This window comes from Octopus bimaculoides, chromosome 29 (assembly GCF_046866305.1).
Source record: "Octopus bimaculoides isolate indiv1 chromosome 29, ASM4686630v1, whole genome shotgun sequence".
Classification (NCBI taxonomy): Eukaryota; Metazoa; Mollusca; class Cephalopoda; order Octopoda; family Octopodidae; genus Octopus; species Octopus bimaculoides.
In genome coordinates this window covers 13022825-13046824 of record NC_142956.1, presented here as the reverse complement: position 1 = coordinate 13046824, position 24000 = coordinate 13022825, and the positions used below count along the sequence as shown (strand labels likewise).

General features: G+C 36.1%; 1 protein-coding gene across 5 annotated transcripts in view; it reads left to right on the top strand.

The window, feature by feature from the left end:
• LOC106875495 (sperm-tail PG-rich repeat-containing protein 2-like) overlaps positions 1 to 24000 on the top strand; it is a 697644-nt gene that overhangs the window by 182683 nt on the left and 490961 nt on the right. For all 5 annotated transcript variants that reach the window (XR_016239049.1, XR_016239048.1, XM_089345563.1 and 2 more), the window contains one exon: positions 12610 to 12837. Coding sequence is in view for 3 of the 5 variants with exons in the window: in XM_089345563.1 (XP_089201689.1) it covers positions 12610 to 12837 (228 nt within the window). In the remaining 2 variants the exon portion in view is untranslated. The remainder of the gene's footprint in view (positions 1 to 12609; positions 12838 to 24000) is intronic.

Genomic DNA, 24000 nt, shown 5'->3' with positions numbered 1-24000 from the left:
TAGATATCTAACCAGTTAACTGGTTAGATATTACAGAAGTGATATCGAACCAGTGCATGTGTTATTATTAGTGAAGTGACCCTCCCAAGACACAAAGTCTTTAATTATGCTGCCGGTAAAAATTTTGTTAATCCTGCACCTACCTTCTTTTAATAGTAAAGACCCCCTTTCGGTCATGAATGATGGGATTGCGATTAGAAAGTTCCCCTCTGTAGTACAAGTCTGGGCAAGGTTATTTATGGAAGACCAGCAGTTACCAATGCATACCAGCCTCCCCACTCCCGTCTCCACACCATTATATGTACCCCCATTGGTCATGAATGACCCTGAGATTGCACCTAGAAAATTCCCTTCTGAGGCACAAGTCCAGGCAAGGTTGTTTATGGATGACCAGTAGTCACCCATGCATACCAGCCTCCTCTCCCCACACCATTATATGTACATAGGGTAAAAGGGTAAAGACCCCCATTGATCATGAATGATTGCCAGATTGCTCTTAGAAAATTCCCTTCTGAGGCACAGGTTTGGCCATGCATACCAGCCTCCTCTCTCCACGTCATTATATGTACATGGGGTAAAGGGTAAAGATCCCCTTTGGTCATGATTGACCATGGGATTGCACTAGAAAGATCCCTTCCAAGGTACAAGCCCAGGCAAGATTTGTTTATAGAAGACCAGCAGTCATTCATGCATACCAGCCTCCATGTCACTGATGTTATCCATGGGAAAGGCAAAGGCCAATGCATTTCGGCTCCATCAGTGATGTCACAAATCATTTCTAGAGCTGAGTGAATTGGAGCAATGTGAAATAAAGTGTCTTGCTCAAGAACACAACACACAGCCTGGTCTGGGAATCGAACTCACTACCTCATAATTGTGCCGACAGCTGTTTCCATACCCAATGAATTCAATTACAGAAATAATCATATACTCAACTAATTGATATATTTAGCTAATCTCTCCTTCACACTTTGTCTATAACATTCTCCTCCATTCACTTGTTTTTATCTATCATTCTCTCCATAATATCAATATCTTAACTACCATAACACCATCAGTGAACTATTGAGTATCATATTTGTGCTCATGCAAATGTTGAATGTGTTTATATATATATATATATATATATATATATATATATATATATATATATATAATATCAAAGATCCCTATGGATCACACAGGTTGTAATCCTTTGAAACATATGTAGGAATAAAGTATGCAATTATAACATGCGTTTTCTCCATTCCTTAAATTCTTAAATATACTCAAATACCCAAAATTTCAAGGAGTTCCTGCCTTAAAAACAGGAACTAAACCACAGTTATTTTGTGTTCTTTGCTACATTGGTTTCTATTAACCCATTTATTCTATCAGAAGAATTTTTATTCATTAAGATAGAAGAAATACACATAATTATATATATATATATATATATATATATATAGATAGATAAATGTATGTGTGTGTATATGTTTATTTGTCTTTGTTTGTCCCCTCCCCCCCAACATCAGTTGACAACCGATGCTGGTGTGTTTACATCCCCGTCACCTAGCAGTTCGGCAAAAGAGACCAACAGAATAAGTTCTAGGCTTACAAAAAATGAGTCCTGGGGGTGATTTGTTTGACTAAAGGCGGTGCTCCAGCATTGCTGCAGTCAAATGACTGAAACAAGTAAAAAAGTATACATACATATATGTAGAATATAATTAAGATTCAGTTGGGTTAGGTACTTAAATTGAGGCAACAAGCCCGTTGGGTATAGTCAACACAGCTCCAAGTTAGGTGAGCAGAATGTAAATATATATATATATGTATGTGTGTGTGTGTGTGTGTGTGTGTGTGTGTGTGTGTGTATATATATATATATATATATATATATACAGCACAGAATTTTGTCAGTGAACAGGTCGCGGTCTCAAAGCGACGAAAATATTTTGACAAATTAAATTTAAATGTTGAAGTGAATCTGACGGATTTTGTGTGTTATTTTAAATGGCTTATAAACACCTTCCACGCTGCAATTGTTTTCGTTCCAGCACACGATCTCAGATCAGGTCACTTGCTATGCAAGTGCATCTCCGTAATATATATATATATATATATATATATATATATATATATATATATATAGATAGATAGATATAGGGCAGGGAATTTAGAAATAGCAAGGAACTGCTATTTCTAAATTTTCAGTATGTTGGTGAAGCAATTCATGCTGATCCCTATATATTTATGATTATATATATATATATATATATATATATATATATATATATATATATTTTTCAAAATAGTTTGATTGGGATTTCTTTTCTTTGTCCACTCATATATATATATATATATATATATTGATTCTGGTATTGACCAGAATATTAGATGTTGTTATGCATCATTAGTTACAATATGATTTGCTTCGTCTTGGATTTCAAATGATGCTGCTCTACTGGCCAAGCAAGCAGGTGAATATCCCTCCTGATTGGAAGGCTATTTCATTGCAGGGTCACCAGTTTGCTGCCGAATGGAAAAGAGCAGTGTGTTTTGTTCAAGAACAAAATATGCAGTCCAGTCTGGGAATTGAACTCACAATCTTACGATCATGGGTTCGACTTGCCTAACTACTAATCCGCATGCTTTGACCTAACCCTTAGAGAAAAAGAGAGAGGAGAAATATATATACACCCACATATCCATATGAACACACGCGTACACTCTCACACTCCATACACACCTATATGCCCCCTCCTCGTCCTCTCATGCCCACCACCCCGAAACAGACATTGCGTGGTGTCATTGGTGTAAGAATAATACTCGCCATCTGATACATCTGCCTTTGAAAGAGAGAGCGAGAGAGAGAGAGAGAGAGAGAGAGAGAGAGAGAGAGAGAGAGAGAGAAAGATTGTGTGTGTGTGTACAGACTGTGACCAGTTCTGTTGAGGAATGAAGCAGACACATGGTGACAATGTCTTTTGATGTCCTACCAACTTCACAAACATTCGCTGCTTCACAGCATTGTTTGTGATTGCCACCAGTGCAAGCAAAAATACCACCCTTTTCTTCTTCTTCTTCTTCTTCTTCTTCCAATTCTTCTTCTTCTACTCCTTCTTCTTCTTCTTCTTCCATCTTTACATATGTGTGTGTGTTTGTGTGAGTATGTACGAATGTATTCATACAGTTATATCCTCGCATACCATTCAAATCGCATGATAAATAACCAGTATTTAGAAATCTATGCATTCCCAGTAATATTATTGTATTCATGTTGTGAATCTGGTGTTTGAGTATGTCACAGAATACAAGAGTACATGTAGAGAACAAAACAAAATAAAACACAGAGGGAGCTACCAGCTGTTGAACACCATCTCAACAATGGTTATATCTTCCAACAATTCAATAATCCGGTAAAACTACATATAAATGTTACACATCTCTGATGATTTGACAGTATGTTTTGGTTATGTAATGTATATCCTGTAAGTATCAGTCCTCTCTCCCATCTCTACCACCTCTCCTCCAGTCTAATTATCTGTATCATTATTCACCCCTGCTCCGCTGTACCTTGAGAGTGCATCTCCATCAAATTCTCTCATTTTCTTTCTCTCTCTGGTCCATTCTGTCTTTCTCACTAATTCTCTCCTTGTCTCCCTCCTTTTCCACCTGTGGTACCCTTGTTACTCTTCTACAGTCAGGCACCAGTTTCTGTCCCTCTATTTTTTCTTTCTAACCCCCTCATCACCTGGTACAAATCACTTCCCCCAATATTACTACATTCCTAGTTGAGGGGTTTTTGCCTTGGAAGCTATTTGGGAAATGTTACTGATGCTGGTGCCACAATAAAGGTACCCTGTACATTTACAATCTATAACATGGTTAGTGTTAGGAAGACCATCCAGCTATAGAAAGCTGAAAATAGAGCTTAGCATATTTCTCTGGCTTGCCAGCTCTTGTCAAACCATCCAACCCATGTCAGCATGGAAAACAGATGTAAAAGGATGAGGATGATAAATAGATGCAGGCATGGCTGTGTGGTAAGAACCTTACTTCCCAGCTACATGGTTCCCTTTTCAGTCCCACTGCATGGCACCAAAAAACAAGTGCTCTCCTGTAGCCTCAGGCCGACGAAAGCCTTGTTAGTGGATTTGATAGATGGAAACTGAAAGAAGCCATTCGTGTTTGTATATATATATATATATATATATATATATATATATATATATACACACACACACATACACACACACATGTATATTTATGTGTGTGTGTCTTTGTGTCTGTGTTTGTCTTGTCACCATCACTTGACAACTGATGTTGGTGTATTTATGTCCCCGTAACTTAGCGGTTCGGCAAAAGAGCCCGATACAAAGAATAAAAATGAGGGTCGATTTCTGAACTAAAAGACTCTTCAATGTCGTGCTCCTGCATGGCCGCAATCAAATGACTGACAAATAAAAGAAAAACGAAAAAAATTCCAAATGTAATACAATCACTGGGGTGAAACTGTCCTAGTAGACCCTTCGAGGCTGTGCTCTAGCATGGCCACAGCCTAGCGACTGAAGCATGCAAAAGCATTACACAAGTGAATATTAGTGAGAGGAAGGACTTCTGGCTGTAGTTAACTTGTTTCAGATAATCTCCTGACCCATGCAAGCATGGAAAAGTGAATGTTAAACCATGATGATGATGATGGAGGTGTGTCTGTGTGTGTGGGGGTTTCTCAAACATGCATTGGGGGTTTTGTTCGTTAAAGTTAATTAAACAATAAGGTAGCCCCTCGTAAATTGCAGGATTTCTTAATTGGATGGTTTAATGTTTGTGCAAAGTTTTAATTAGGTGGCATTATCTTTCTAAAGTCAACTACATTTAACTAATTACACCTGTGTTTAATTGCACAAATAGGTTAACTAACCCTGCCAACAATGATGACCACCGCCGTCACCACTGGTCCAGCTACTCACCCCTTTCCTCACATGCCCCTCCCCACGCAACCAGCTTTGTATTGCAAAGGAATTTATCCCAGCTCCATGTCATTGAAATGGGAAAAATTGAAGAGATAAAGTATCGCATGACGATCTGTAAGAAACGAAAAATTACAAAGGAAATAGATGGAGGTTGCGTGTGTGGCTGTGTGGTAAGAATCTTGCTTCCCAGCCGAATGGTTCTGAGTTCAGTCCCACTGTGTGACACCTTAGGCAAGTACCTTCTACTATAGCCTTGTGAGTGGGTTTGGTAGAAGGAAACTGAAAGAGGCCTGGTGTATATATATATATATATATATATATATATATATAAATATATGTATTTATATATACACAAACACACATATATGCATACATATATATATATAAAAACACACACGTATGCATATATATATGTGTGTATATATGTATATATAGAGATAGATAGATAGGTATGTGTGGTAAGAAGCTTGCTTCCCAACTACATGGTTCTGGGCTCAGTTTCACTGCATGACACTTTGGGCAAGTGTTTTCTCCTATATTCTTTGGCTAAGCAAAGCCTTGTGAGTTGGTTTGGTAGATGGAAACTGAAAGAAGCCTGTTGTATATATTCACATATACACACATATATACGTAGTTGAGCAAATCGACCCCAGGACTTATTCTTTGGATGCCTAGTACTTATTCTATCAGTCGTTTTTGCCGAACCGCTAAGTTACAGGGACCTAAACACACCACCATCGGTTGTCAAGCGATGTTGGTGGTGGGGGGGGACACAGACACACAGACATATACACACACATACATATATACATACATACATATATATATATATATATATATATATACACACATATATACGACAGGCTTCTTTCAGTTTCCGTCTACCAAATCCACTCACAAGGCTTTGTTTGGCCCGAGGCTATAGTAGAAGACACTTGCCCAAGGTGCCACGCAGTGGGAATGAATCCGGAACCATTTGGTTGGTAAGCAAGCTACTTACCACACAGCCACACCTGCTCCTATGAAATTTAATTATCCAGGTTTCAAACAGAAGTGTTTTTTTTTTTTTTACATTATGGCACCTTTTCACAGCTCAGGGCAGGGCAATTTAGAAGTTAAATGTTCAGGTTTCAAATACAAGTGGCACCTGTTTATAGCTAGGGGCCGCATAATTTTAAAATTTTGTGGTCAGGTTTCAAACACAAGTGGGTTTATTTTACATAGTGGAGCCTGTGTTACAGGTAAGTGGACTGAGTGATTTAGAAATGAATTATCCAGGCTCCAAGAAGTGTGTTTTTGGGTTTATTTTTTTTGCCTAGTGGCACCTGTTCTACACCTAGGTGGACTGAGTAATTTCAAAGTTAATTTGTTTTGTTTGTTTTTTTTTAAAACAAAAACACAGCCTGTTGTTCTTATCCTGAAGCGTCTGTGACGTCACAGAGCTGTGGAGATCGGAACCATGTTATCACGAAGAGAAATTCTTAATCCTTCAAGACAATTGACTTGAATCAAATTTTGCTGTTTCTTAAAGGGGTAAAAATTCTTCAAGAAGGCAGGCACCGGAGCAAAACCCTTGAGAAATCAATACCCAAACAATATAATTACAAGGGGTCACACATCAAAGGCAGAGAATTCTGTCGGATCAACAAGGCAGTTTTCCTTTCCAGATCAAAGAGAGTTAAATTCTTAGATTCCAAATTCTTGCCGTAGAATTTATTTCGCATAGCTTGTTGCTCCAGTGTCAACACGTGTAGATTTTTGGCTATCTTCCCAAGGATCGCAACCTCTAAGAATCTTCCAAAAGATGGGCGGGAGAAGGGAGGGAAAGAGGGAGGGCGGAGGCAGGGAGGTGGAAAAGGGGAAATAGAAGACGGTGCAGGTGACAGAGGCTGTGTTGTTGATGATGTTGGTGATGATGGTTTTGGTAGTGGGAGTGGTGGTTGTGATGGTGGTGGTGGTGGTGGTGGTGGTGGTGGTGGTGGTGGTGGTGGTGGTGGTGGTGTTGTCAGCAGATGTATTAATGTTGGTGATTGTGAAGGTGGTGGTGATGGTGGTGGGGTTAATGGTAGTGGTGGTCTCAGTAATGATAAAGATAATAGTGATGATGATGATGATGAGAATGATGTTTGTAATGGCGGTGGTGGTGGTGGTGAAGATGACAGTTGTGATGGCAGTGGTACCAATAGTAGGGAGGGCGGTGGTGATGAGGAAAAGGAGGAGGAGAAGGAAGAAGAGGACGTTGGTGGTTGGGATGTTGTTGGTAGTGGTGGTGGTGGCAGTGCTGTTAAAGGTGGTAGTTGGCGGTAAGCATAATGATAATGACAATACCATTGATAGTGGTGATGGTGATGGTGGTGGTGGTGGTGGTGATGGTGGTGGTGGTAGTGGTGGTGGTGGTAGTTGATGGTAGTGGTGGTGGTAGTTCTTGGTGGTATTTGTTGGTAGTAGTGGTGGTGGTGGCAGTTCTTGGTGGTAGTGGTGGTGGTAGTAGTTGTTGGTAATAGTGGTTGGTAGTGGAATGAAATAAAAATGGCAAACATGGTACTGGGTTTATTGCTAATGTTGATTACGTAAATTTTAGCAGCATTCCTTATGGAGATGATGATGATGGTGATGAAAATGATGGTGATAAAGGTGATGATGATGATGATGATAGTGATGGTGATGATGATGATGATGATAACAATGGTAATGTTTGATGATGATGATGGTGGTGATGACGACAGTAGTTATGATGATGATGATGGTGTTGGTTGTGGTGGTGGCAATGATGGTGGTCGTGGAGATGATTTTGACAACGATGATCTTCATTATGATAATGATGATGATGATGATGAGAGTGACGGATTTGATGTTTGCAAAGAAGATGGGAGATGTCGACAAAAAGAAAATGAGAGATTTAGCTCATGGTGATGGTGGTGGCGGTGGCGAGTATGGTGGTGGTGGTGGTGGTGGGGGGGCAATGGTTGCAGTGATGGCGGAGCCGGCAGGCGGGCCTTAGCTTAATCGAGACTGAAATTTGCTGATTGTAGAGGTCACATCACATATGACAGTCGATTCAACCTCTGACCATCTTCTAAGTCCTTCGTTTCAATTAATCAAACTTTGTATGTTGCTGACTAACAGGAAATTCAAAATCTACAATGTATAACATACACACAGAGATATATATGTGGGCGTGTGTACATATGTATATGTATGCATATATGTGTAAGTATATGTGATTGAGCGTGTGTATAAAAATATATAAATGTATATAAATATACGTCTTTAGCTATCTATTTATTTAGATAGATATGTACATACATGTGTGTGTGTGTGTGTGTGTGTGTGTGTGTATGAACTCACAAATGTGCACACACACACATAGATATATATATGTATAGAAATATAATCAAGTATACATTTATATTTATATGATTATATGTCTGTGTTTATATAACGTATGTATATAGACAATTCCTCCTCCCTCTGTCTTTCTATCAGTATATATATATATATATATATATATATATATATATATATACACATACACACACACACACACATATATATACATATATATATATATATATATATATATATATATATATACAGAGAGAGAGAGAGAGAGAGAAATCTTTGCATATCTATCATTCTATCTATATAAACACAGGTATGTGTATGTATAGATATCTATTTATGTATCTATTTATCCATTACTCCATACACACCCACACACATGCATGTACATGCACAGACACACACATACACACAGAGATTCCTATGAAGATGAGCAGAAGCTAAAACTAATCATCTAACCCCACCCCCAACGCATTACTGTCAGCACCTTAAAACAGACATCTATGTAATCTTTTATTAGCAGTTCACTAATTAACTTACAAAAAGAAAAGAAAATTATTGTTTTATTAATTGCCAAGAATTCAGGCAAAACTATTTTAATGGTAATGATAATTAACAATAGATTAATTGAAGTGTAATTAGAGATGAGTCTCTGGGGGTGAAATTCATGTGACACTCCAACCAGAATCATTTGAACAGAAGGGATTAGTCAGTTGTATTAGCATTGCTATGTTTTGATTTCCTTGCCTTATCCTCATCTATTGTTACATCATCATCATCTGATTGCACAGATTCCTATGACTCTCTGTCGCTATCCAATTTGATGATATTTATCACATTCAGCATTGTGAGATAAACCAAAATTTCATAAACCATATTGAAACAGAAGTACATGATTCTGGTTACACTGGCATAATTTAACTTTTTGGGGGATCATATTCTTTGAGTATTACATGATGAAATATAATCTGCCTCGAATTTGGATTAATCTTGAAATATATTTAAAAATTTGGAGAGATTTAATGAAATAATTTAAGGACATTTTTTCTAAATTAAATTTATGATTTTTATATCAATTCGAGGATAGCATGGACAAACAACTTGTCTGATGATGAAGTGATGAATCAGGCTGCAGGAAACTGCTCCATGAGATAAGGGCCAAGCAACGGAAATTTCTTGGTCATGTAACAAGGAAAGAGGGCTTGGAGAATTTTGCGATGATCAGAAAGATTTAAGGGAAACGAAGCAGAAGAAGGAGAAGGAACGGTTGGAAGAAAGAAGCATTAATTAGCAGGAAATGAAATTCTTTAAGAAAACAAAGAGCAGAGAATTGAGGCTGGACATGATTACCCATGTCCTACGTATGAGGGACATTGAGGAAAGCATGGACAGGCAGACTGATTTATGAAGAACTGATGACCTCGGCTGCAGAAATTGCTTTGTCTGATAAAAGCCAAACACATGAGATTTCTTGGTCATGTGATGCGGAAAGAGGGCCTGGAGAATTTAGCTACGACTGGAAAGATTGAAGGGACAAGAAGCTGAGACAGAAGGATGGTGTAGAAGGCAAGATTGATGAACTGTTTGGAAGAAAGAGGCATTAAATATCAAAAAGTGGAACTGATGCAGAAAACAAGGAACAGGGAATTGTGGTAGAACATGATTGCTTATGTCCTTAGATTCTGGACATGGCATCTGAAGAAAGAAGGAGAGATAAGTTTTGGCTTGTCGGCCCCTGCTAGCTCAGCTTTGTGTAGGCTCTCACGTAAGAACTTCACAAACAAGTTAGTCTTCAACTCTCCAGGAATTCCTCATCGGTGTTGGGTAATGACTGAAAGAGTATGATCCTGAGTGGAAGTACTTGAAATGAGGTTTCTCTGAAGGGTCTGTGGCATAATGTTACTAGACATAATGTTACTAGGCGGGGAGCTGGCAGAAATGTTAGTGCGCCGGGCGAAATGCTTAGCGGTATTTCGTCTGCCGCTACGTTCTGAGTTCAATTTCCGCCGAGGTCGACTTTGCCTTTCATCCTTTCGGGGGTCGATTAAATAAGTACCAGTTACGCACTGGGGTCGATGTAATCGACTTAATCCGTTTGTCTGTCCTTGTTTGTCCCCTCTATGTTTAGCCCCTTGTAGGCAATAAAGAAATAGGTATTTCGTCTGCCGCTACGTTCTGAGTTCAAATTCCGCCGAGGTCGACTTTGCCTTTCATCCTTTCGGGGTCGATTAAATAAGTACCAGTTACGCACTGGGGTCGATATAATCGACTTAATCCCTTTGTCTGTCCTTGATTGTCCCCTCTGTGTGTGGCCCCTTGTGGGCAGTAAAAAAAAAAAAAAAAAAAAAAAAAATAATGTTACTAGACAGGGTTGATGCTCAGAGATCAGGGAGTTTCTTAAGGTCAAGCCGATACTTCTTTACATTGAGAGACCACAGCTCCAATGTTAAAAACGTGATTAGAATGCTGCAGGAAAGAATCACAAGATGAATTCTTCAAGCTGAATCAACTAACAGGAGACTTAGGGGTTGACCAAGAATGAGATGGTTGCTTCTGTGTCACTTCTGGTGCGGTATTCTCCCTCTCTCTCCTTTTATGTGGGTGTGTGTGTGTGTGTGTGTGTGTGTGTGTGTGTGTGTGTGTGTGTGTGTGTGTGTGTGTGTGTGTGTTTAGATGCACATGCATAAAAGGAGAGAGACAGACAGACATTCTACATCACTAGAAGTGACACAAAAACAACCATCTACACTTTTTTTTCCGTCGTAAAAGGTTAAAACACCTAATTTTTCTGCTGTTTCCAATGCTCTACTGCATTCAAAATTTACTTTCTTGTCTGTAAAATGTGTGTGTATATATATATATATATATATATATAGGTGCAGGCGTGGCTGTGTGGTAAGAAGCTTAGCGGTTCAGCATAAGTGACCGATAGAATAAGTACTAGGCTTACAAAGAGTAAGTCCTGGGGTTGATTTCTTTGACTAAAGGCAGTGCTCCAGCATTGCTGCAGTCAAATGGCTGTGACATCTAAGAGTAAAAGAGTAATACAAAAGAGTGAAAATGAGTGCTCAAAACTGTAATGGCAGATAAATATTCTTTATGGAGACGAGTACCAATGTTCCCATGTAACTGGGTTGATAACTGTTTTCTTAAGAGATGCCTCTTTGCATGAAACCAATGGTAGGCTTGTTAACCCACAAAGTATATGTGCGTGTGTGTGTGTGTGTGTGTAAGTATTAACAAGGAGAATGGAGTGAGCAACTCTAATTAGTCTAAAGTTATTTCATTGATATTTTACCAACAGAATTATTGCTGGAATATTATTATATTATACAAAATAGAATATTGAATCAATATCATTCCAGCAATGCTGGAAGATATCGACTGTTTTACATATAAATCAGTGCAGGTGTGGCTGTGTCATAAGAAGCTTGCTTCCCAAATGCATGGTTCCGAGTTCAATCCCACTGTGTGACACCTTGGGCAAGGGTCTTTTACTATAGCCTCGGGCTGACCAAAGCCTTATGAGTAGATTTGGTGGATGGAAACTGAAAGAAGCCCATCATATGTACATGTGTGTGTGTATATATATATATATATATATAGTTTGAAGAAAAGCAACATGAATAAATGGAGCTTGTACGAAACGTACGTACTGCTATAACCTATTGAATTTTTGTTGCTTTTCTTCAAATTTTATTCACCAAATCTCTTGATTTTGTTTTTGGTTTTTACCCTACCAAATTCTGGTGCCTCAAACATTTTAAGTACCACATTTAATCTTTTGATTAAATCTATATTATTATATATGTGATAGTGGATTTTCATCGATGAGTTCTTGAAACTTGGTTATTTTCCCTAAAACTATATATTTTATATATATTTTATCTATAAAGCTCAATTTAATTTTAATTTTTTATAAATTGATTTTAATTGAGTTTTTACCTGTAATTTTGGATTTTGTCCCTAATATTATATATATATATATATATATATATATATATATAGTTTTAGGGAAAATAACCAAGTTTCAAGAACTCATCGATGAAAATCCACTATCACATATAGAAAAATTAACAATTAAAAGCACAATAAATGAGTATAAGTGGATTTTCATCGATGAGTTCTTGAAACTTGGTTATTTTCCCTAAAACTATATATTTTATATATATTTTATCTATAAAGCTCAATTTAATTTTAATTTTTTATAAATTGATTTTAATTGAGTTTTTACCTGTAATTTTGGATTTTGCCCCTAATATTATTATATATATATATATATATATATTTCTTTCTCTGTCTTTTACAGCCATACCGTTTCTTTGACAACTCCTATAAGGGATGCCATTTTGGTAACTACACGAGCAGCAGAGGATTTTACAGCATCAGCAAAGTCCCTGGTCCCGGGGAGTACAACATTACATGCGCAGCCCCAAAGAAGGTTGAGAACATCAACACCAAGCAGCCTGGCACGGTCAAATATGAAGCGCAGATCCCACGGTACCTGGACGCCATTGTCAAGAAGGAGAAGAAAATGGTGAGCAACGAAAGAGTTTCTTTTTACTTTGCAGTTTGTTTCATCACCATTATCATCATCCCTATCATGATAGGCAAAGGCATAAGGGTGTGGTTAAGAAGCTCACTTTGTAATCACCTGGTTTCAGGTTCAGTCCCACTGCATGCCACTTTGGTTAAGTGTTATCTGTGATAGTTCCAGCCTGACCAATGCCTTGTGACAGAATTTGGTATATGGAAACTGTATGGAAGAGCATCATATATATACATGTATATATAAGGTTGAGGAGGGTATTGGATTTAACCAAACCCCAAAAGATACAGGTAATACCGAGTAAGTGCTGTATACTGACTAGTTATGCCCCAGTCGTTGTATGAACAGGATTGGGGATTATAAGTCGTGTATTAGCGTGTGTATGTATAAATATATAAAAGGATAAAGAGAGCAATGGTAAAGCTGGAAATATATTTTATGGATATTTCCAGCTTTACCATTGCTCTCTTTATCTTTTTATATATTTATACATACATGTAAATATATATATATTTCGAAATGTACAGCGTTCCGGATTGGTTCATTACCGAACTTCATAGTCTGGCATCATTAATTTGAATCATTTGCTTGATATGTTCATGATTTCAACACCATTATGATGTACGGTTGTATAACATCTCATGTCTTTTCAACTTGTTTTTTTTTGCATCTTTTCATAGGTCAACTATGAATGTTTTATATGAATGTTATCTATTTTTATTGTCTGCTTGTTACTAATAATAATAAGGCCTTGAGGAGATGCAGTTTCCCATATTTTACAATATTTTATAATATTTTATAATATGGATGAATCAATCTGGATATTGCATCGAAATGGTCATAGGTCATTTTCATTATTATAATAAAGTATTTTCAATGGACCAGTTTTGAGCTCTCATTTAAATTGATATAAATACAAAAACTCACTTGTGAGTGTTTTGCTACGTTTGTTAACAGATACAATATTTTTGCCTAATTTTTGGTATAAAAAAATATATGAATACATATATATATATATATATATACACCACTACAATCTCTGAGTGGTTGGCGTTAGGAAGGGCATCCAGCTGTAGAAACTCTGCCAAATTAGATTAGAGCCTGGTGTAGCCATCCGGTTGCACCAGTCCTCAGTCAAATCGTCCAACCCATGCTAGCATAGAAAGCGGACGTTAAACGATGATGATGATGATGATGATATACATATACACGACAGGCTTCTTTCAGTTTCCGTCTACCAAATCCACTCAGAAGGTTTTGGTCGGCCCGAGGCTATAGCAGAAAACACTTTCCCAAGGTGCCATGCAGTGGTACTGAACCTAGAACCATGTGGTTGGTAAGCAAGCTTCTTACCTCACAGGCACCCCTGCGCTTATACATATATCTACAATATTGATAATATGAAGACTGTTTCTTTCCAGTTAGCTTATTCATGATAATTGTCTGACATGTATTTCGATTGTAGTAATTGCATATTGTTGCATGTTTTTATGCAGTGATTTATGCATTATTAGTGTTATCTCTTCAGGGCATATAGATATGACATTGTTTAGAGAGGAACTTTCATCTGTTATTAGTTTGAATTTGGCTTGGTAGTAGTAGTAAACCATGACCTTTCATTGATGAGCTGTTGTTCTCAACTGATTGTTTGGGTAAACTTCAGCAGTAGCAGCAGCAGTGTTTGTTGAAGTTGGTAAAGTTCGCCTGGTACATACACACACATGCACACACACACACAAACACACACACACACACACACACACACACACATACATATCTGTAAATATATATATGTATGTATATGTATGTATATGTATGTATATATATATATATATATATATATATATATATATATATATATATATATATATGTATATATATATATATATGTATATATATATATATATATATATATATATATATATATATATATATATATATACACACACATATGCATATATATATATCTATTTATATATGTATATATACATGTGTATATATATTTATATGTGTGTGTGTGTATATATGTATATATTTATATATATATACATACATGTATATATATATATATATATATATATATATATATATATATATATATATATATACATGTATATATATATATATGTATATATATATATATGTATATATATATATATATATATATATATATATATATATATATATATATGCATACACACACACACATATATGACAGTAAACAAAAAAAAAAAAATGGAAATTTTTTTGGTATCATTCATTGGTATTATTTCAGATTTCCAATTTTGTTATACAATGACTCTGCAAAAAATATTTCCATTAATCTCAATTTTAGTATGTATTTTGAACCAATATACAGAAGCAACTGAGACTACATTTTGGATTATAATAATGGAGTAAGCAGATGTGCTCATAGAGAAAACAGCTGCGATTTACTCTAACTAGCTACAATATATATATATATATATATATATATATATATATATATATATATATATATATATATATATTGTTGTACTTGGGGATGGTCATATTGCCAGTTTAGCCAATAAAAACACACGCACTGTATATTTGGTGTTAATTTTTTTTTTTTTTTTCAGCTTTATATTACATTAATCTTAATCTTAATCTTATTTCGGCCAGAGTTCTTTCATCACACTTCTGTGACCTCATCAGTGGTCCTTTGTTTCCTTCTTTCTTATGTGTGTCTCACCTTGCTAACTATCAGCCATTTTGTATTTTGTATTCCTATTGTATGTGTCTACGCATGCGTGTCCTTCAATGTGTCTGTGTCTTTTGTAAGTGCATGTGTGTATGGGGAGTGTCTGTATCACCTATATTCTCTGTTAATACGTGTTCATTTGTATTAGTTTTTATTTATTTATATGTTCATGTGTGTGTGTGTGTGTGTGTGTGTGTGTGTGTGTTTTTTTTTTTTTTTTTTTTTTTTTTTTTAATGTGTTTAATTAAATTTTGTTAACGTATGTAGTATTTAATTCCATTTGTTTATCTATGTATTGTATTATACTTTGTTCCTATTATTGTTTTATGGGTAACATGTTGTCAGATGTTAGTTGTCAGATGTTAGGTTTGTTAGTGGCGTATGTTAGTGTTCCATTCTAGTTTCCTATTCAGGCTAGGTTTCCCTTCTATTATGTGTGTAGCTTCAGTAATTTGTCTAAGTGCTGCATCACTGCTATGTGTAGATAAGATTTTAATTTCTATGTTGTTGATTGAGCCTCTATGTTCTTGCTCAGCGTGCTGGTACAGAACTGATGAGTTCTTCCCTTCCTTAAGTTCCCTCCAATGTTCGTTTGCCCGCTCCCCTATACTCCTTGCTGTTTCGCCTACATATGTCGTTGTCTTATTTCTGCATCGTCCCTCTGTACATCTTATACTATAGACCACATTTCTGGTTTTGCAGTTCGTTTGTGGGCTAAATCTACATACGATACAGTTCCTATCAGTGCAGGGGGTTCTACTGAAAGGGTATGTTCTACTGATAAGGGATTTGATAGGGTTGCCTGGCCTTTCAACAACCTTAATACTTAGCTTAAGTTTGTCTAGGGCCCTATATATATAATCTGCGGTCCATGGGATGAGCCGTTTTAACGATGCATCCTGCCCAAGCTCTTCGAAACGCCGGTGTTAAAACGTGGGTAGCTGATGAAGTAGAATGTTCTCTATGTGGCTTGTGTGTTTTCTCGTCTACGTTTTGTTTGCAATGTCCTGTACCCAGATATGCAGCTATACATACAGGTGGATGTCGGTATGCACATACCTGTACGTATATATGCATATACTCATTTACTATTTGTTTTTATATATATATATATATATATATATATATATATATATATATATGCACACACACACATGGTCTGATCAATAAGTATCCAGACTGTTGCCTATAGTAATGAAGCTAAACTTTCTCTCACTCTTTCTTCCTGTTTCTGTTGTGCCTGTAATTCAAAGGGTCAGCCTTGTCACACTGTGTCACGCTGAATATCCCAGAGAACTACATTAAGGGTACACGTATCTGTGGAGTGCTCAGCCACTTGCACGTTAATTTCACAAGCAGGCTGTTCCGTTGATCGGATCGACTGGAGCCCTTGACGTCGTAAGCGACGGAGTGCCAACAACAACAACAACATGCATATAAGTGACCTTGTTGCTTATATAAAATGAATCCTACATCATTAATTATTTCCTCATGTAGACGAGTAACACACCACAGCTACCAAAATGTATTCTAATCGAAATGTGCAAAACAGAAATTTAAAAATGTGGTACCTTTTGACAAGTCACCTAATGAGACGCACCTGTGAGGCATCGAGAGGCATCGATGCATGATGAGTCGAAACAATCCTACTGAAAAGTAAGAAGCCTCATCAATTCTTCAATTCTATTTTCTTTCTCTCATATGTTTTATACACACACATAGATATATATATACCTATATACATACATATGTATATATACACACACACAAACACATATATATATACTCATATGCACAAATAGATATATACACATATATACATAGACACCATGCCAAATCAAATTGGAACCTGGTGCAGCTTACCAGTTTTCAGTCAAACCATCCAACCCATGCCAGCATGGAAAACTGACATAAATTGGTGGTGACAATATATGTACATATATATATATATATATATATATATATATATATATATACATCAACTTATATTTCAAGATATATAAGTATATGCAAATATACACACATATATGTACATATATGCATACATATACATGTATATATACAGTAGACACCTACACAGTTTCTGTCAACCAAATTCACTCAGAAAGCATTGGTCAGCCCCAGGCTGTAGCAGAAGACACTTGGCAAAGGTGTTGTACATTGGGACTGAACCCACAACCATGTGATTTCACTGCAAGCTCCCTAACCAGACAGCTATGCCTGTACACACACACACACACACACACACACACACACACTTTAATTCTACAGATTAGTTTATTTTCAGGTTTACCACATTGTCATTTTATTTATTTCTTTTTTTTTGTATTTCATTGTATTCTATTTACCTGTGATTTCAATTTACCTGTAAAGTGAGTGACAAATTTTGCTTAATTATATTAGTGAATCCGTTTACGATTATTGTGAGCATATTGATGTATGCATGTGTAAATTTATTTCCTTTTATAGTTTTGTTCAAACATTTTGATAAATTCCTGTATCTCGTGCTATTCTCCTTGTTTGGCGCACCTGCTTTATGATATGCACTAAGGTTCAATTGAAAATCCAATTCTTGTACATTCGACATGTCTGTTGTATAAATATATACATATACACTGAAGATGAATATTGGCAAATAACTAAATTTATCAGGTGATATTTAAATAAAATTTAAATAATCTTTTACGTTTCTGACATTACCTGCATTTTACCTGTAATTGGAATTACTTTGAGATGGAAAATTCCATCTTTTGGATTCTGTATGCACTTTCTGACAAGTTGTGTTCCAGAAATCGCATTTACTTAGAAACAAACTAAAAAAAAGTTATAGCTGTTAAGCTATTTTACAAAACAAATTTGTGTTGCTGATTATTTTAGATAGAATCTAATTGAAACCTATAGGGGTCTATATTTAGTAAGACATACAGCAACAAATGGGATACAGTAGGCTTGGAAATGAGTAAGTGAAGGTATGTGGCTTAGTGGTTTGGTTATTTGTTTCATGGTTGTAAGGATGTGGGTTCAGTACCTGGTGGTGGGTTGTTTCTGTCAGCAAGACACTGTATTCTACACAGCTCCAGTTGTACTCAACTGGCAAAATTAAGTCACAATTATTATTAAACTAATATTTGGAACATGAATTGACATGAAATTTTGATAGAAGTTTTTAATTTGGTTCACTTGTCTTTGTTTTGATTAAGTTAGGAAATAAAGACAGATTTAGTAAAATAACTTTGCCATTATTAAACTGGTGTTTGGAACATAGAGGAACATGAAATTTTGATGGAAGATTTTTTAATTTAGATCACTTTAAATCTTTTGCTACCATATTTCTGTTGAAATCTACTGGCTTTGTTGTGATTAAGTTTGGAAATAAGGAAGAATTTATTAAAATAACTTTGCCATTATTGAGTGGGTGTTTGGAACATAAATTAACAAGAAATTTCGATGGAAGGTTTTAATTAACCCTTTTCTTACCCTATTTCTTTTGAAATTCTTCGCCTTTATTTCAAATATATTTTAAAAATAACAAAGAATTTAGTTAAAGAATTTTGACATTATCAAGCTGGTAAAGGAACATAAATTAGCATGGAAATTTTTTAGAAGGTTAAAATTGACAATTCTTTAAAACAGGATGTCCGTGTTATAGAACCAAGGATGATCCCATGAGTTGATTTGAAAAGGGTTAAGTCCTTTGCTACTTACCATATTTCTGCTGAAATATAATGCCATTGTTTCAATCAATTTTGAAAACAATGTAAACTTTAATAAAATAACTTTGTCATTATTAATCTGGTAAAACATAAATTAAAGAGATTTCCATGAAAAGTTTTAATTTAGCTCACTTTAAAACAGGAAATTTGTATCATAAAAGTGGGTTGCAGGGTGAGGTCTGAGGTGGGTTTGTATCAATAAAGAATAATGAAGAATTTAGAAAAAATAATTTTGTCACTATTAAGCTGTTGTTTTGGAACCATTAATTAACTAAAGGTAATATTTATTGCCATTTAAACATGGACGTTGTGTTAGAACAAACTATACTTTGGTAGAAGCAATGAGAGAAACTCTCATATTGGTGTTTTGGTGCAAAATGCACTCTTGTTTATATTGCTAGCAGGGGAGATAAATCTCTGCTACCTCCAGTGGTGAGACCACCAGATCACATTATTTCAACCTTTGTTGGTCTTGTCCATGATGGACGCTTGACTGCTGGAGACAGCAGTGATTCATCTCCCTGACCAGTGATGTATAGAAAGACAGTGCCAGAACAGATCCGTGAAAAATTCACGGAAAACATAACAAATGTAAGCATCTGTAAACAGTGTTCTGGTGCCATGAGAAATGCTTGTATATTATGACCGTCTCTCTTTATGTTCTGAGTTCAAATTCTGCTGAGATTGACTTTGCCTTTCGTCCTTTCGGGGTTGATAAATTAAGTACCAGTTGAGTACTAGGGTCGATCTAATCAACTGGCCCCCGCCCCACAAAAAATCCAGGCCTAGAGAAGTATATTGTGACAGTTACAGAATATAGAAAGTAATGTAACACCAATGACTATATAGTCCAATCAAAATATCTCAGATACACAAACGTAAACGGAATTACTATTTAACCTTAAAATACATCGGACATATTCAAAGAACCTTAATGTGCAAATTGAAATACAAAAGAACGAAATAATAAATGAATTTATGAATGAAAGTTTGGTAATTGTGTTTATTTCCATCACGCGACACTTATTATTGCAAACATGTTTCAAGTAACCTAAACTACACACACACACAGACACACACACACACACACACACACACACACACACAGTTTTCAGTTTTCTCTGACCAAGTCCACCACAAGGCTTTCATTGGCCTGAGACTATGATAGAAGCCACTTGCCCCAGGTGCTACACAGTGGGTCTGAACCTAGGGCCACGTATTTGGGAGGCAAGCTTCTTACCATACAGCCATATATGATCAATTTTGTAAAATAAATTTTAATATTCGAATCAGATGAAAGCAGAAAGCTTCTACCATAGAACTAGGATGAGTCTTGTATGCATTGCTATCAAAAGGGTTAATCCTCTTGATAAATTTCTGAAGAAATTATGATGGCTCTGTTTCAATTAATTTTGAAAATAATGAAGAATTTTATCAAATAACTTTCTCATTATTAAGCCAGTGTTTGAAACATAAATTGACAATTTTGATGGAAGGTTTTAATTTAGATCACTTTAAAACAGGAAGATTCCATCACAAAACTGGGGGGAGGGGAGGGTTGTCTCTGGCAGAGGAGAACAGTGAAGAATTTAGTAAAATAACTTTGGTGTTTGGAACATAAAATTAATACAAAATTTTGATAGAAGATTTTTATTTAGATCATTTTAAATCAGGAAGTGGGTACCATAGAACCTGGGGCAGTCTCTAGTTGGTTGGTATCAAAAAGGTTAATTACTTTTCTACAAGAATTATTCTTTAAATGTGATATTGCATTGCCTTAAAAGACATGCAACTCTCAGTTTAGCGCTAAATATTGTTTGTGCTTACGTGCGATGAATATGTGTGTTGTGCTAGGCAAGAGAAAGGAAGTTTTCATTTGTTTTCTTCTTTCCTTCCTCCCGCTACCTTTCTTTCTTCTCTCTTTCCAACTTTGTGATGAAGAGCCTCAGCTCAAAATATCAACGACACTTCCACTTTTGTAATCTCTTTTTGGGTGTTAAAGTAGCAATCAAATTTTATTTTTATTTTGTTTCTCATGTGATTTGATCTGTAATTTTTGAACCTGTGTAGACACACACGTGTGTATGTGTGTGTGGTGGTGGGAGGGCAGGGTTTGATCATCAGTATTGTTTCAACATCCTCTTTTCCATGCTTGGATGAGTCAGATAGAATTTGTTGAGGGAGATTTTGTATGAATGGATGCCCTTCCTGTCACCAACCTTCACCTCTTTCAAAGCAAAGTAGTATTTACCCATGCTCATTTCATGTTTTCACATTAGAATGTTAATAAAGGACACTGCTTATGGAATGTTGACACTCATTTATGTCTAGAGACCATAACATGCACATGTACACTCACATGTATATTATATATATATGACAGACTTCTATCATAAGAACAAAAAAATAGAGAATGCCTGATGAAAAAGCATTAATTGCAAAGTGTTAATGAGATAAACTTGAACATAGACCAAACTGTGTGGCCTTGGTTTCAATTCCACTGTGCAGCACCTTGGGCAAGTGCATTCTCCTCTAGCTCCAGGCTGACCTAAGCCTTGTGAATGGACTTCATTGACAATCGTAGTCGTGGCTGATGCCAGTGTTACATAATTGGCACCTGTGCTGGTTACACGTAAGAAGTACCTTTCAAGTGTTGGGCCTGTGAGGTCAAAGTTACAAGAACAATATTTTGCATTTGACACTGTCTGCTGTGTAATAACATTAGAATGAAAGACTCCATTTATATTCCAAGCTGTCTATGATGCTGTATTTCCAAGAAAGAACTCATATTTCAAAAATGTATGAATTTCTGACTTATCCATCTCTAAACAAAAATAGCAAAAAATGATTTATAAATACTTTATAAAGCGCAAAATGAGTTAGAATAAAGAAATAGATGTGTCAGCTTTCTAACAAAAATAATGATTGTCAAAATATAATAATGGCACAAAATGAGCAGCTGTCAAAGTTTACCATATACCTTACTACAAATTTCATACTAGGTAACCTAATATATATATATGTATGCATATATATATATGAGATAATAGTTTCACTTTTAATAGTTTCAGTATTAATAGTGAAACTATTAAAACTGAAACTATTAAAACTAAAAGCATTATCTCACATTACAATAGAGATGTTATTGTTTCACTTTTGACACGTAAGAGATGAAAGATTGCTGCAGGTTCGCATTAGGCAAGAAGTTGAAATATTTTTTGGGCCCATAACACTGTGTGGATCCTAAGTAAGGCATGTGTAAAGTTTGAATGAAATCTGTTGGGCAGTTGTTGAGTTTTAGTGAGGCACACATACATACAAACAGAGACACATTCGCAGTTTTTATATATAGATATATATGTAAAGAGAAGATCCGTCAAGCTAAGTTAGACTGTAGTTGTGGCTGATGTCACTGGTATGTAAAAAGCACCCTTCGAACATTGAGCGATATACTGTGTTTGAGAAGACCTGTCAAGCCCAGTGAAATCAAAGTTGTAACTGGTGCCAGTGCTGTGTAAGTGGCACCCATGCCAGTGACAAATAAAAAGCAGTGTTCGAACACTGGGCCTTGTGGATGCAGGGACAAGTGACTGAGACCTTCGGTGATATACTGTGCTTGAGAAGACCTGTCAAACCCAGTGAGATTGTAATTGTGGCTGATGCTGGTGTTATGTAACTGGTTCCTGTGATGGTGGCATGTAAAGGTCACCCGCTACACTCTTGGAGTGGTTAGCATTAGGAAGAGCATCCAGCCATAGAAACTATGCCAAATCAGACTGGAAAGTGACACCAATTCCTGATCCGGGCTGTGTGTTGTGTTCTTGAGCAAGACACTTTATTTCACGTTGCTCCAGTTTACTCAGCTGTAGAAATGACTTGCGATGTCACTGGTGCCAAGTTGTATCGGCCCCTTTGCCTTTCCCTTGGATAACATCGGAGGGCATGAAGAGGGGAGGCTGGTATGCATGGGCGACTGCTGGTCTTCCATAAACAACCTTGCCCAGACTTGTGCCTCGGAGGGGAACTTTCTAGGTGCAATCCGTTGGTCATTTATGACTGAAAGGGGTCTTTATCCTTCTCTCTTTCTATATGTGTGTATGTGTTTTAGTAGGTATTGTTTTTTTGAATAGATAGATTACAACAGATTCTTCACTGCTGCCATTCCAACACTGTCTTTGACAAGAGTTCCACAAGAGTGACAGCCTCTTTCTGACATTTCTCACTTCTCTGATGCCACAATAGAGTTTGGTCCTGCATTTCAGCAGATTTTGGTGTTAATGGAATGCTAAAAGTTGGTCGTAAATTCCTGTTGGCTGAAATTTTAGAAATTTTATGTAACAGTTGTGTGATTAGGTGTATGTATGCGTGTGTGTGTATGTGTGTGTGTATGCGTGTGTGTGTGTATGGGTATGTATGTGTTTGTGCATAGATGTTTTGTAAATGTGTGTATACATGTATGTGTGTATAAATGTTTATGTATATGTATATATATATATATATATATATATATATATATATATATATATATATATATACATGTGTTTATGTATTGGCATATCTAGATATGTGTGTGTGTGGATGTGTGTGTGTTTGTGCATAGGTGTTATGTAAATGTGTCGATGTGTATATGTATGTATATATGTGTATATGCTAATAGATATCTTTGTGCACGTATATGTGTGTAAATGTGTGTAGAGAGTGTGTGTGTGTATGTTC